Source organism: Schistocerca gregaria, chromosome 1 (genome assembly GCF_023897955.1).
Source record: "Schistocerca gregaria isolate iqSchGreg1 chromosome 1, iqSchGreg1.2, whole genome shotgun sequence".
NCBI classification, from domain to species: domain Eukaryota; kingdom Metazoa; phylum Arthropoda; class Insecta; order Orthoptera; family Acrididae; genus Schistocerca; species Schistocerca gregaria.
Genome location: NC_064920.1, coordinates 311,742,007 through 311,754,998, shown reverse-complemented (window position 1 = coordinate 311,754,998; position 12,992 = coordinate 311,742,007). Strand labels below are relative to the sequence as shown.

Sequence of the window (12,992 nt, the reverse complement as noted above, 5' to 3'; positions counted from 1 at the left end):
GAAAATGTGTGTTAGAAACGGTATTTGCTGTCGCACTGTGTTTCAACGGCAAGTAAAGTGAACTAAACAAAGCATCACGTAAAATACCTTTCTTAGGTAGCCCATTTACTAGTAGTTACTTCTTTTGTTTGTTACTCCGGACATAATTTACTTTCCTCGTAGTATTGCATGTTTAACAGTAATCATTTTTTGTCGCTATGGCTAATTAACGTTGGAATGCGTTTAAAGTGGACACCATAGAAGATTGACAGCTACCGAAAGACATGAAGTCATTAAAATGAAAATATAATTCAATCTAACTACAAATTCTTCCTTATTATAAAATTATATCGAAAGATCTGCAGAAATTAAATCACAATAACTGTCTGCACTGTCGAGAAATAAGAAGAAGCTGCTGCCTAGATATGTGCAAAACTTCTCGTAGGTATTGTCATTACTCAAACATCAATATGCCTTTCCCATTCTTTGTAGAGAAAGACAACCCGCTATTGAGACGATGATGCTAATGCCACTACGTTTTAAGCAACACTGTATCCTAACACAACTCAACAACAAAAAGTAAAATATTATAATGTGTGATGGAAACGATCAAGCCTTTCTCTAGAATAATCAGTGCCCTTAAACGTTTGGATCACGTAAAAAATGTATGTTTGCAATAATTATGCCTATCACAGATTGTTAAGTAACACTAAGGCTTGAAGTGCAGTCTTAGACTACGTTTGATGAAGCCACAGCAATAAATAAGAGTGACTAAGCCAGCACCAGTTTATCAGTTTATAACAGGACCGACAATGTCGTTTGCACACCACACTCAACCGTTGCTTCGTGCCTGCACGACTCGGTGTCCTTTAACATGAAATCGGGGGATTTCACAGTTCGTCTGAAAAAATTATTATAGGCTTTCAGGGTAAACTTATTAACAATATCCTTTACATAACTGTCACAAACGTCTGGCAACAAACAGAATTCAAACGAAACAGCCGAAGAATTTTTTACCAATAGGAGCGTGAATTTTAGATGTATCGCTACTGTGCATGTGTTCTACGCATTTGGAACCCAACATATATGTGATGATGTAGAAAATAAATTCATGTATTGGGGCAATACATATTATTAATATGGTTAGAAAAGGTGAATGAGACTTCTAAACAATCAGGCTGAATACAAATAAAAAAACGCATCGCGAATACCAGCGTACCGTACAGAAAGGGCACAAACAAGGCACCCAATCGACCAAACTCGTTCAGAGTGACGGAAAGCGAGGTGCTGCAAAGTGTGATCCGACATCAGTCCAGAGTGTTTCATGTGCCGTCTGCCCCGCGACCTCGAAGTTCATGGCCGGCCAAGTAAAGTCCATATCTAGTGTAAATTAATTTGCCTGTCAATCAGCAAATGGGCACCAGCAGCATCTGATACGTTCGCGTCAACAAATTTTCTGCTTCGCTGGCAGGAAATCAATAAGCTCATGATTATGACGGCAAGGAAAAACGACACTCTTAATATCAAGCATTAATTTCCAAGCGGAATTAAATGACTGCAGACAGAGATAAATGTGACATATTTAAATATGTTCAACATACGAGGTTTTCCTGATAAGTGACACTTCAGATACCTTTAAACTAAACGAATGAATCTTCGTAATACAACACATAAAAGAAAGTCAACTTGCGTAAGATGCTCGTTTCTTTTCAAACGGACTAGCTGGGGCAATGTAAGGAAACTGGATTCGTCCTCGAACGTTGAGGATTTTAAATACCTGTGCAGCCATCATAATACAGTTTTGTCGTAGGTTCTCTGAATAAAATCAGGTTAACTGTCAATTGATTCCTAAAATCAGTACAAGCCCATTGCTTTCAAGCCCTGACTGAACTAATTTTCGTCCCGAAAGACCTCAACATCGACGAAGCGCTGAAGTAAAAATTCCTTTACCTCATTTCTTCTTCAGACAGATTCAGACGTTCAAGACAGAGGAATTAGTTACCAAACTGACGTGCGATTCATTACCATTCCCATCACAATACGAATTATACATGCTGTTCCAAAACAATACTCTATACTTTCGATGTAGTAGAAGACGCCATGAGGAATAAATCATGGATGGGAAGTGACCCCCTAAACTAGCTAGTTAAGTCAGCTCAAAGATCGGAGGAAAGCAAGGCGACAAGCACTGGGGTATTCAAACCAATCTTAGGGTTGAGGGCAACTCTACTTTACAGGGCTTAAAAAATGCGGAGGCCAACGCCTACTGTGAATCACATGGACCTTTCTCGTGGCAGTATAAGTACACCATGTGAGTTAAGACTACGGCTCAGTCAGTATGCGCTGTCTGAAGGATTTTGCACAGTGTCACGTAACTTCGAGGGAGTGCGACAGTTGATGGTAAGCTGATGACCATAATGATAGAGACAGAAACTTAGAACACTTCTTATAATAAATTTCGTTTATTTCATTTTAGCTGAGTCCTGAGTAACAGTACTTGTTCAAATTCAGTTCGGATGTTTTTCCGATCTGATTACGAAATTTATTTTTTGTATTTACGTCTTCCTTTCATTACATTACAGAAAGCCATTAAATTTTGCAACATTTTATTGTTCCTTACTGTCGCAAAGAACAGTGGCAATAAATGGTTGTCTCACAGGTAACCATTACTAGTCTTACTTCGCTACTGCGTAGCATCTCCAGACTAGGCTGCTGAGTTCTGTTGGATCCACATGTATCATCTATAACACTTCGATGACTTTTGGAACCAGTTTCAACACCCGTAGAAGACGATCCATATTAGTCAGATGTTCCATCTTCTACTTTTCCTTTGCGGATTTTCCTTCGTCATCAGTCTTCTGGCTGGTTTGATGCGATCCGCCATGAATTCCTCTCTTGTCTCACTCGCTTCATCTCAAAGAAGCACTTGTACACATGTTCTCACTGATATGCCAAATATATTCTGCTCTCTGTTTTCCGCTATAGTTTTAAGTCTCTACTGTTTCCTCTAGTTCCAAAGAGTGACATATGCGATCAGAAATACTGATTCAAGACTTCACGATGTTCCAATCAGGTAATTCTCTCGCTACTGCTCGTCTCCTCGCAATAGCGCCATCCACATGTTTGGCCGTCTAGGTAGCGTAGGCACGGTGATGATATGGCTGTCCTTGTTCATCACTGAAAAGACAGCCAGACACAGCAAAGCATGCGGCTGGACGAGGTCTGTTGTACACAAGCCAAGGGGCAGCTCCTTATCTACCACGGTCACGGTGAGGGTCAGAACGGCGTTATATCAGCATACCGTGGCAACAACCGAGATACGATATACAAGAGGGGTCAGCACAGGTCTACACAAAACCGCTACGGACTCGTCTCACAAAACAAAATCCTGCGACAGAGCTAAATAATTTTGTATTTATATGAAATTCCGTGGGTGAAGGTTCTTACAAAATAAGAGAGATATGTTAGCAGTGTTATAAAAACACATAACATTTCACCTGTTGATGCAGTCCAATTCTGTGTGCATTCGCGAGGCAGAGGAGCTCTGTGAATTCGTCTCTGATGTCCGAAACGGAAGGGAAGGGCGGATGGAAGATTAATGTTTAACGTCTTGTCGACAACGAAGTCAGCAGACACAGAGCACAAGCTCAGATATAGGAAGAACGAGGAAATAAATTTTCCATGCTCCTTTCAAAAGAACTATGCGCGCATTCGTCTTAAACTGTCTAGGAAAGCCTCGGAAAACACATATCTGGGTGGGGTGGATGGGGATTTGAACAGCGCACTCCCTCAGAGTGCGTTATCTCATATCATTGCTACATCTGTTTAGTTGAGTGGTAACGTGTTTGTCTTCCATGCAGAGGGCTCGGGTTTCATTTCCGGCCGGCTTGGAGATTTTCTCCGCTCGTGGACTGGCTGTCGTGTTGTCCTCATCATCATTTCATCATCACAGACGCGCAAGTCGCCCTATTTGGCGTCAGCTGAAATAAGATTTGCAATCCGGATGGGGCCTCCCGGCCATCAATACCACACGATCACTCCATTTCATTCCAAAGCACGACATTATTCTCTAAAATCGCAAGTCTATGTCCAGATGTTCTGGCAATGAAGGAGCGCCGTAACATCCTTAACCGTACTTCTTCATTCCATACGAAGGTATAATGTCCTGCAACGGCAATTTAGCCAAAATGTGCATTAAAAATTAAAATTTGATGTAAAGAGTAGGTACAGATGTTACTTTAAAGACTGTAAGAAGAACGTGTTCTGATGTGTTACGCATAGACATTCGGAGCCTCAGTGATACTTTAAGAAAGTGTACGTTATTTTCATACTGACACTTTACATTCATTTCGAGAAATAATAATTTTAACCAGTAGTATACCTTTCAAAGATGTTATAAGATCAACATCAACAAAGTGAAACAAGGCTAATTGAATATACTTTAATTAAGTGAGGCAATGCTGGGATAATTAGAATGGGAAATGAGGCACTAAAAGAAATAGATGAGTTTTATTGTTTGGGCTACATGACCGAAATAGAGGATACAAAGTGCTGACGAGCTAAAGCAAGAAAAGCGTATCTGAAAAAAAGAGGTATTTTTTAACACATAATTTAAATTTAAGTGTTAAGAAGTCTTTTCTGAGAGTATGTCCTTTAATGTATATACTGAAGTATGACGGGCAATAAAAACTTCAGAAAAGAAGAGAATAAAAGATTTTGAAATGTGGTGCTATACAAGAATGCTAAAGAAATGCACAGGCAGAGCATCAAATTGAGGAAAAAATAAATTTATGGGACTGCTTGGCTAAAAGAAGAGATCGCTTGAAAGGACACGTTCTCAGACATCAATGAACTGTCACTTTGGTTCTTCAGGTTTGTGTGTGTGTGTGTGTGTGTGTGTGTGTGTGGCGCCAGAAACCACTTCAGGGCTCATCTTTCACACTACTCCCTAATTTTCTTCCTGATATTCTAATTTCCGCTCATCACACTCACACACTATGTGTCACGAAAATTCTAATTCCACATTTATGTTGCTATTTCTTTATGTCATCATTCTTCAGAGCAAAATTAAACTGTCTTTCATTTCTATCTGTCTTGCGCGAATCTGTTCATGTCAATTTCCATACTACATACTCTCAACTTCACTAGTCCAGTTTTGCTGTGTATTTTCCGAAGCAATCTCTTGGACGGAGACGTCTGCAGTTGATGAGACTGCTAAAATTGTTGTACTCCCAGGGGCATACAGGATATGCATAAGTACTACCAGAGTTTCAGAAGACGACTGCGCAAAACCCATAAGACATTCTGAAAGGAGACACACATCCGTCGACATGGCATCTTCCCACGTTTGTAACTCACATTACAGGTGCTCAGTATGGGCTTTGTTCGTGGCATGACAAGCATTAGTTTGTGGATGCAAGTAATCGACGCGATGTGTCCGGGAAGGAGAGAAGGCACCCCGTTTTGCCTATCTGCAGGCAAAACTTCGATGTGACAATGCGCAGACTACGTTTAACAATGAAACAAGAGGACAGCACAACTTGCTCATGCTGCAGTCGGTAACGCGTATATAAGACAAGAAGTGTCTGGTGCAGTTATTTGATCAATTACTGCTGTTACAAAGGCAGCTTATCAAGATTTAAATGGTTCTGAGCGTGGTGTTATAGTCGGCGCATGAACGATGGGATACAGCATCTCCGAGGTAGCAATTAAGTGGATACTTTCACGTACGACCATTTCACGAGTGTACCGTGAATATCAGGAATCCGGCAAAACATCAAATCTCCCACATCGCTGCGGCAGAAAAAGATCCTCCAAGAACAGGACCATCGACGACTGAAGAGAATCGTTCAACCTGACAGAAGTGCAGCCCTTCCTCAAATTGCTGCCGATTTCAGTGCTGGGCCACCAAAAAGCGTCAGCGTGCGAACCATTCAACAAAACATCATATGGGCTTTCGGAGCAGAAGGCCTACTCGTGTATCCTTGATGACTGCAAGACACAAAGCTCTACGCCTCGCCTGGACCCGTCACCACCGATATTGGAATGTTGATGACTGGAAAAATGTTGCCTGGTCGGACGAGTGTCGTTTCAAATTATATCTAGCGGATGGATGAGTACGGGTATGGAGACAAGCTCATGAATCCATGGACCCTGCATGTCAACAGGGGACTGTTCAAGTTGGCTGATACTCTGTAATGGTGTGACGTGTGTGTAGTCAGAGTGACATGGGGCCTTCACACAACTACATACGACTCTGACAGGTGGCACGTACATAGCCGTCCTGTCGGTCGCCTGCCTCCATTCATGTCCCTTGTTCATTCCGACGGACTTGTGCAATTTCAGCATGACAATACGACGCCCCACACGTCGAGAATTGCTACAGAGTGGCTCCAGGAACACTCTTCTGAGTTTAAACACTCCCGCATACACCAAACTCCCCAACGTGAACATTTTTGAGCATATCTGGAATGCCTTGCAACGTGGTGTTTAGACTCCCCACCCCCTCGTTCTCTTACAGATTTGTGGACAGCCATGCAGCATTCATGGTGTCAATTCTCTCCAGCACTATTTTAGACATTATTGGAGTCCAAGCCACGCCGTGTTCGGCACTTCTGCGTGAGGGGGGCCGTACACGATATTAGGAAGGTGTGCCAGTTTCTTTCGCTCTTCAGTGTATGAATTCTGCTAAATATTAGTAGGTTTTCCTTTACCAGTGCGACACTGATACATAGCAATAGCAAGTTACAAATTCAGTTGGTTCTCTGATAACATGTCTTCCTGCTGATATTCAAAGGATTAAGAGCTTATTAGAAATCTGAAATATCCAGGCGTTCCCACCGAGGTTACGTGGACTATCAAAAGACGCGAGGAAGATGTGAAGTATCTGCCAGTTTTAACCAATATTGCCTCTTTATTCCAATAGGAAACAGTCCAGACGATCACTTTCAGCAATTTGTATCTCAATTTAAGGTCAATGCTTGATTCCAGTTGGATTCTACTTGTTGTTGTTGTTGTTTTTGTGGTCTTCAGTCCTGAGACTGGTTTGATGCAGCTCTCTATGCCACTCTATCCTGTGCAAGCTTCTTCATCTCCCAGTACTTCCTACAACCTACATCCTTCTGAATCTGCTTAGTGTATTCATCTCTTGGTCTCCCTCTACGATTTTTACCCTCCACGCTGCCCTCCAATGCTAAATTTGTGATCCTTTAATGCCTCAGAACATGTCCTACCAACCGGTCCCTTCTTTGTGTCAAGTTGTGCCACAAACTCCTCTTCTCCCCAATCCTATTCAATACTTCCTCGTTAGTTATGTGATCTACCCATCTAATCTTCAGCATTCTTCTGTAGCACCACATTTCGAAAGCTTCTATTCTCTTCTTGTCCGAACTATTTATCGTCCATGTTTCACTTCCATACATGGCTACACTCCATACAAATACTTTCAGAAATGACTTCCTCACACTTAAATCTATACTCGATGTTAACAAATTTCTCTTCTTCAGAAACGCTTTCCTAGCCATTGTCAGTCTACATTTTATATCCTCTCTATTTCGACCATCATCAGTTATTTTACTCCCCAAATACCAAAACTCCTTTACTACTTTAAGTGTCTCATTTCCTAATCTAATTCCCTCAGCATCACCCGATTTAATTTGACTACATGCCATTATCCTCGTTTTGCTTTTGTTGATGTTCATCTTATATCCTCCTTTCAAGACACTGTCCATTCCGTTCAACTGCTCTTCCAAGTCCTTTGCTGTCTCTGACAGAATTACAATGTCATCGGCAAACCTCAAAGTTTTTATTTCTTCTCCATGAATTTTAATACCTACTCCGCATTTTTCTTTTGTTTCCTTTACTTCTTGCTCAATATACAGATTGAATAACATCGGGGAGAGGCTACAACCCGGTCTCACTCCTTTCCCAACCACTGCTTCTCTTTCATGTCCCTCGACTCTTATAACTGCCATCTGGTTTCTGTACAAATTGTAAATAGCCTTTCGCTCCCTGTATTTTACCCCTGCCACCTTCAGAATTTGAAAGAGAGTATTCCAATCAACATTGTTAAAAGCTTTCTCTAAGTCTACAAATGCTAGAAACGTAGGTTTGCCTTTTCTTAATCTTTCTTCTAAGATAAGTCGTAAGGTTAGCATTGCCTCACGTGTTCCAACATTTCTACGGAATTCAAACTGATCTTCCCCGAGGTCCGCTTCCACCAGTTTTTCCATTTGTCTGTAAAGAATTCGCGTTAGTATTTTGCAGCTGTGACTTATTAAACTGATAGTTCGGTAATTTTCACATCTGTCAACATCTGCTTTCTTTCGGATTGGAATTATTATATTCTTCTTGAAGTCTGAGGGTATTTTCGCCTGTCTCATACATCTTGCTCACCAAATGGTAGAGTTTTTTCATGACTGGCTCTCCCAAGGCTGCCAGTAGTTCTAGTGTTGTCTTCTCCCGGGGCCTTGTTTCGACTCAGGTCTTTCAGTGTTCTGTCAAACTCTTCACGCAGTATCGTATCTCCCATTTCGTCTTCATCTGCATCCTCTTCCATTTCCATAATATTCTCATCAAGTACATAGCCCTTGTATAAACCCTCTATATACTCCTTCCACCTTTCTGCCTTCCCTTCTTTGCTTAGAACTAGGTTTCCATCTGAGCTCTTGATATTCATACAAGTGGTTCTCTTATATCCAAAGGTTTCTTTAATTTTCCTGTAGGCAGTATCTATCTTACCCATCGTGAGATAAGCCTCTACATCCTTACATTTGTCTTCTAGCCATCCCTGCTTAGCCATTTTGCACTTCCTGTCGATCTCATTTTTGAGACGTTTGTATTCCTTTTTGCCTGCTTCATTTACTGCATTTTTATATTTTCTCCTTTCATCAATTAAATTCAATATTTCTTCTGTTACCCAAGGATTTCTATTAGCCCTCCTCTTTTTACCTACTTTATCGTCTGCTGCCTTCACTACTTCATCCCTCAAAGCTACCCATTCTTCTTCGACTGTATTTCTTTCCCCCATTCCTGTCAATTGATCCCTTATGCTCTCCCTGAAACTCTCTACAACCTCTGGTTTAGTGAGTTTATCCAGATCCCATCTCCTTAAATTAGCACCTTTTTCTACTTTGCGTGCCTATTTCTGATATCCTCTGCACGTCGACCACAAACCTGCATTATATTAATTACAAGGTAGGATCGTTTTTTATATTGAACGGTTCAGTATTTACCATTCATGCTTCATTAATATTCTTTGTTTACTGCCCTTTCAATCAACAGGCCTTTGAAGTCTCATTCAGTTCTTCTTTCACTTCATATGTCTTTTCTTTCATGAACACTTTAATGCAGAGTAGCAATAAGCTGTAGCGCTGCCTTACACGAGTCTGAACATGAAGCTTTAGTTATTGACCTTCCACCACGTTTATTCTTTTATTTGTCCGCTACGTGGTTATACCTTGAAACCAATAAAAGATGTAATGGTACAATTATATCAAAGTTCCTACATCTCTGGTCATTTCCCTGTTACATTTATTAGAAATTCTGCACTTATTTCATTCTTTCCTTATTGTTTGCGTATTTTGCCAATAGAACGAATGTAAGATAAGGTTGGAGATAATTTAGTGGAGGAATATCATGACCAGATGAGGAAAGCTGCAATGATTGCCCTTCTAGGTTGCATTATTTTAATTTAAAAAGCTATTAAAACACAGGTACATGTTTGTGAAGGTCAGCAACTTCCACGAGGTGAGAAAAACTTCTACAGTGCAGTATGTAAGAACGCAGAGTATCGCGGCGGGAGCGCGGTAACATTGAATAAAAAGTTTCCGGTTTCCAGTCGCGTCAAATTGTTAAAACCCCAAAAGCACTCCTCGGTCACTGTCAAGTGGTACAATTGTAACACCGATTGAAAATGGCTAAGGAGTGATTGGTCAAAAGCTTGTAGAGTTTTAACCGCTTGACGCGGCTAGGAGCTCGATAACTTTTTACCCACAATAGGTAGTTTACGTTTTGATAGGAAACAGACATGATTCGAAAATATTGAGGACCCACCCACTCTCCCCAAGGCTCATATAGGGAACGCATACCCCTGAGCGTAGCAGAAGCATCTTGATGCGCCAAATCAACACTTCCATGGGGAAGCTTCTGGCTCGGAAGGCCTTCCGCTGCGCGACCGCGCCGTGGCATTGAGGAACAGGTGCGACGCACCGCGCTGCTAGTAGAGAAAGCAAGCCGTTTGCCAAGGACTGCCTGCGGTTGCTGCATTATAGCAGGGCCGCCCCACCTTACTGTCAACGCTGAGGTTCCAACCGGGATTCCCAGCGCACTTTACTGCAGCTTCGCTGCACCGGTCGTCATGTACAGCTGTGTTGGCAATTCTGTGTCTGTAATGCATCTCAATTAAGAGTACGCGACTATACTGTGAGCAGTGTACTTGACAATCACACTGAAACACTTTTGGCAGTTGCCTCATTTCCGTATGTAAACAAATCGAGTAGACCCCCATTCTGTCCACCTTTCCAACAACCACGCCGAAAATCTAGCTTCAAAATGTGACCTTTTATAGTGGAAGTAGGTCACCAGAGTAGTTTAGTTGCTTGTGGAAGGGAAAGTTAAGTCCCATAGTGCTCAGAGCCATTTGAACCATTTTGTCCAAGCGTTGCTAATAATGTTGTTTCGCAGTTGTTTTTGGTGAGTAGTCAACAAACATGTACTTATCATGCAGAATGCTTCCTCATAGTTAACTTCACATGTAAAACGTCTCATATTGATGTCAACCATTTAGTTGATAACTGTTGAAAGTTAAGGGGTAGGTTGCTTATAAGCTTTCAGCAACTACGGATGAAATTTTATGACGACATGGTGTTCTAATTTATCCATTTGACCGAAACATGTACTGTAATAAGCAAAAGACAACTTTGTTCATATAAACACTTTTGTGCCAGACCAAGACGCTGTACCTTGCCCTAAAACGACGAAAAAGCTTTTTTTAGGAAGCAAATGGAGTTTTTCCAAACCCAAACTTGCATGATGATCATCATAAAAAGTTCTGCTGTCATCTATGTGGAATTGACAGTTAAATCGTGGAAGCGGGCCTGCGATGTTGTCCATATCTCTGGGTGCTTACATAAATTGTAGTCCAATGGAGAAATAGCAGAACGAAAGAATTTGAAAGGCAGCGGTTCAGGGCAGAGTTAATAATGGAAAGAAAACATTTGCAACAGCCTGGACGGATATCTCAGCTGTTGATAGATGCAACTCGAGCAGTGCACACATCTAATAAAACAGTAAGTTAGCTCGACGTCCTCCATATACTTTATTTTTATTTTTGTAGAAATGAGAGTCGTTCCTCAGAGGAAGAAACTACTTGTTGTTCTCTCTATCATAATATGTGTCTGTCTTTACTAAATAAAAACTAATCCAGTCCCCAGTCTTACCGTACACCTACCACTGTGATTTAAGCGACTCTAAATACTTAAGAATGTTTCCAGAATATATGTATATAATGTTTAGTTAATTGATTATGTTGTTCCTCTTACGATCATTTAGGTTCTATGTGGCCACGTGAGCACGCTGCACACACTGTGCCTTCTTCATTATCTTGTCAATCACTGAAGCAAACACGAACATTTCTCACCTGCCACTTAGCTATATTCATTCGACAACTCTAATACAAGGTCACATCCACTCAGCAGCTAGTCTGTACCTGTACATAAAATATTCCTCCTACACCATTTCATCCACACATCTGTGGTACCGGTAACAAACTACCCCAGGTCGTAGCCCAAGACACGGTAAGAAACCCTTCGAATATCCTCGCCAATCCCAACGTAATTTAAACTACTTCTTCCTGTCCTGCAACAAACCAGCACCTCTGTTCCACACTCAACATCTTTCTCAGCATTCATCACCCCTATCTGTTCCTCTTTTTTTCTTTTGTCTCGTCTCTTCTCTTTCCCACGTCGCATCCATGCTATTCTGGTAGAATATTATTTCTTGCAATTGACAGAAATTTTACATTATGTGAAACTTACTATGTAGTTTATCTCAAAGAGTCCAAAGACAGTATTCCCCATGTCCAGGCCATAAACACATTTCTACAAAGCAAGACTTCCGAGGGCTCTAAATCAGTCTTCTTTATAAAATACTTAAATACTTTTGTCGATATTTCACACAGTCCATTGAATCTATAGTTTTGTTGACGGCACAAAATTCCAGTGACAAACGGTATAGAGCATAGAGTAAACTTTTATTCTTGAACACAGAAAAGGAGCAATTTGTTTGGATAATGTCAGAGCCGTGTGTATAGCAGCGACTTACATTTGCGCGCTGAGACCGTGGGCGCCGCTTCCAGTGCAGCGGGCAGCAGCAGTCCCAGGAGAAGCAGCGGTAGCGACGCAGCAGTCTTCATGGTGGACCACCGAGTAGTGTGCCAGCGACTCCGCGAGCAGCGCTTATATAGTCGCGCCGAGAGCGCTGACGTCACTCGCAGAGGGCACGCCGGGCGATCGACTGTTGATGGCTGCTGTAGACTTTTTCCTCTTTGTCCGACAGCCATCACCCTACACGTTCTGTGGTGCAGTTCCACTATCTCTCACCGTGTAACCATTAATCACATTGTGAACCGCCCATCTCTTCATTATACAGAGCACTCTTAATGGTTCCACCGAAGAACCGATTCTATAATCAAACTGATGTCTCTAACGACTTTGCATGTTACAGACACGAGACTGCTGCTGTTAGTAAAGGCAATAACTGACGCAGCTTACATTTGTGCATGACTTGTTGTTACTGTTGCTACTGGCAAGTTTCATCCATCAACAGCTGAGATATTTGTCCAAGCTGTTGCAAATGTTTCCTTTCCTTTATTAACTCTGCCCTAAGCCACTGCCTTTCAAATTCTTTCTTTCTGCTATTTCTCCATTGGACTACAATTAATGTAAGCACCCAGAGATATGGACAACATCGCAGAGCAGCATCCTCTATTTAACTATCAATTTCACCTAGATGAC

The 12,992-nt window shown here is 41.5% G+C and overlaps 1 protein-coding gene across 1 annotated transcript in view; it reads right to left on the bottom strand.

Annotated features, from left to right (window-relative positions):
- LOC126343175 (transferrin) overlaps positions 1–12,416 on the bottom strand; it is a 61,551-nt gene extending 49,135 nt beyond the window's left edge. Inside the window, exon 1 of the mRNA XM_050001918.1 lies at positions 12,301–12,416. Coding sequence (XP_049857875.1) covers positions 12,301–12,391 — 91 coding nt within the window. The 5' untranslated portion in view covers positions 12,392–12,416. The remainder of the gene's footprint in view (positions 1–12,300) is intronic.
- Positions 12,417–12,992: the final 576 nt, after the last annotated feature.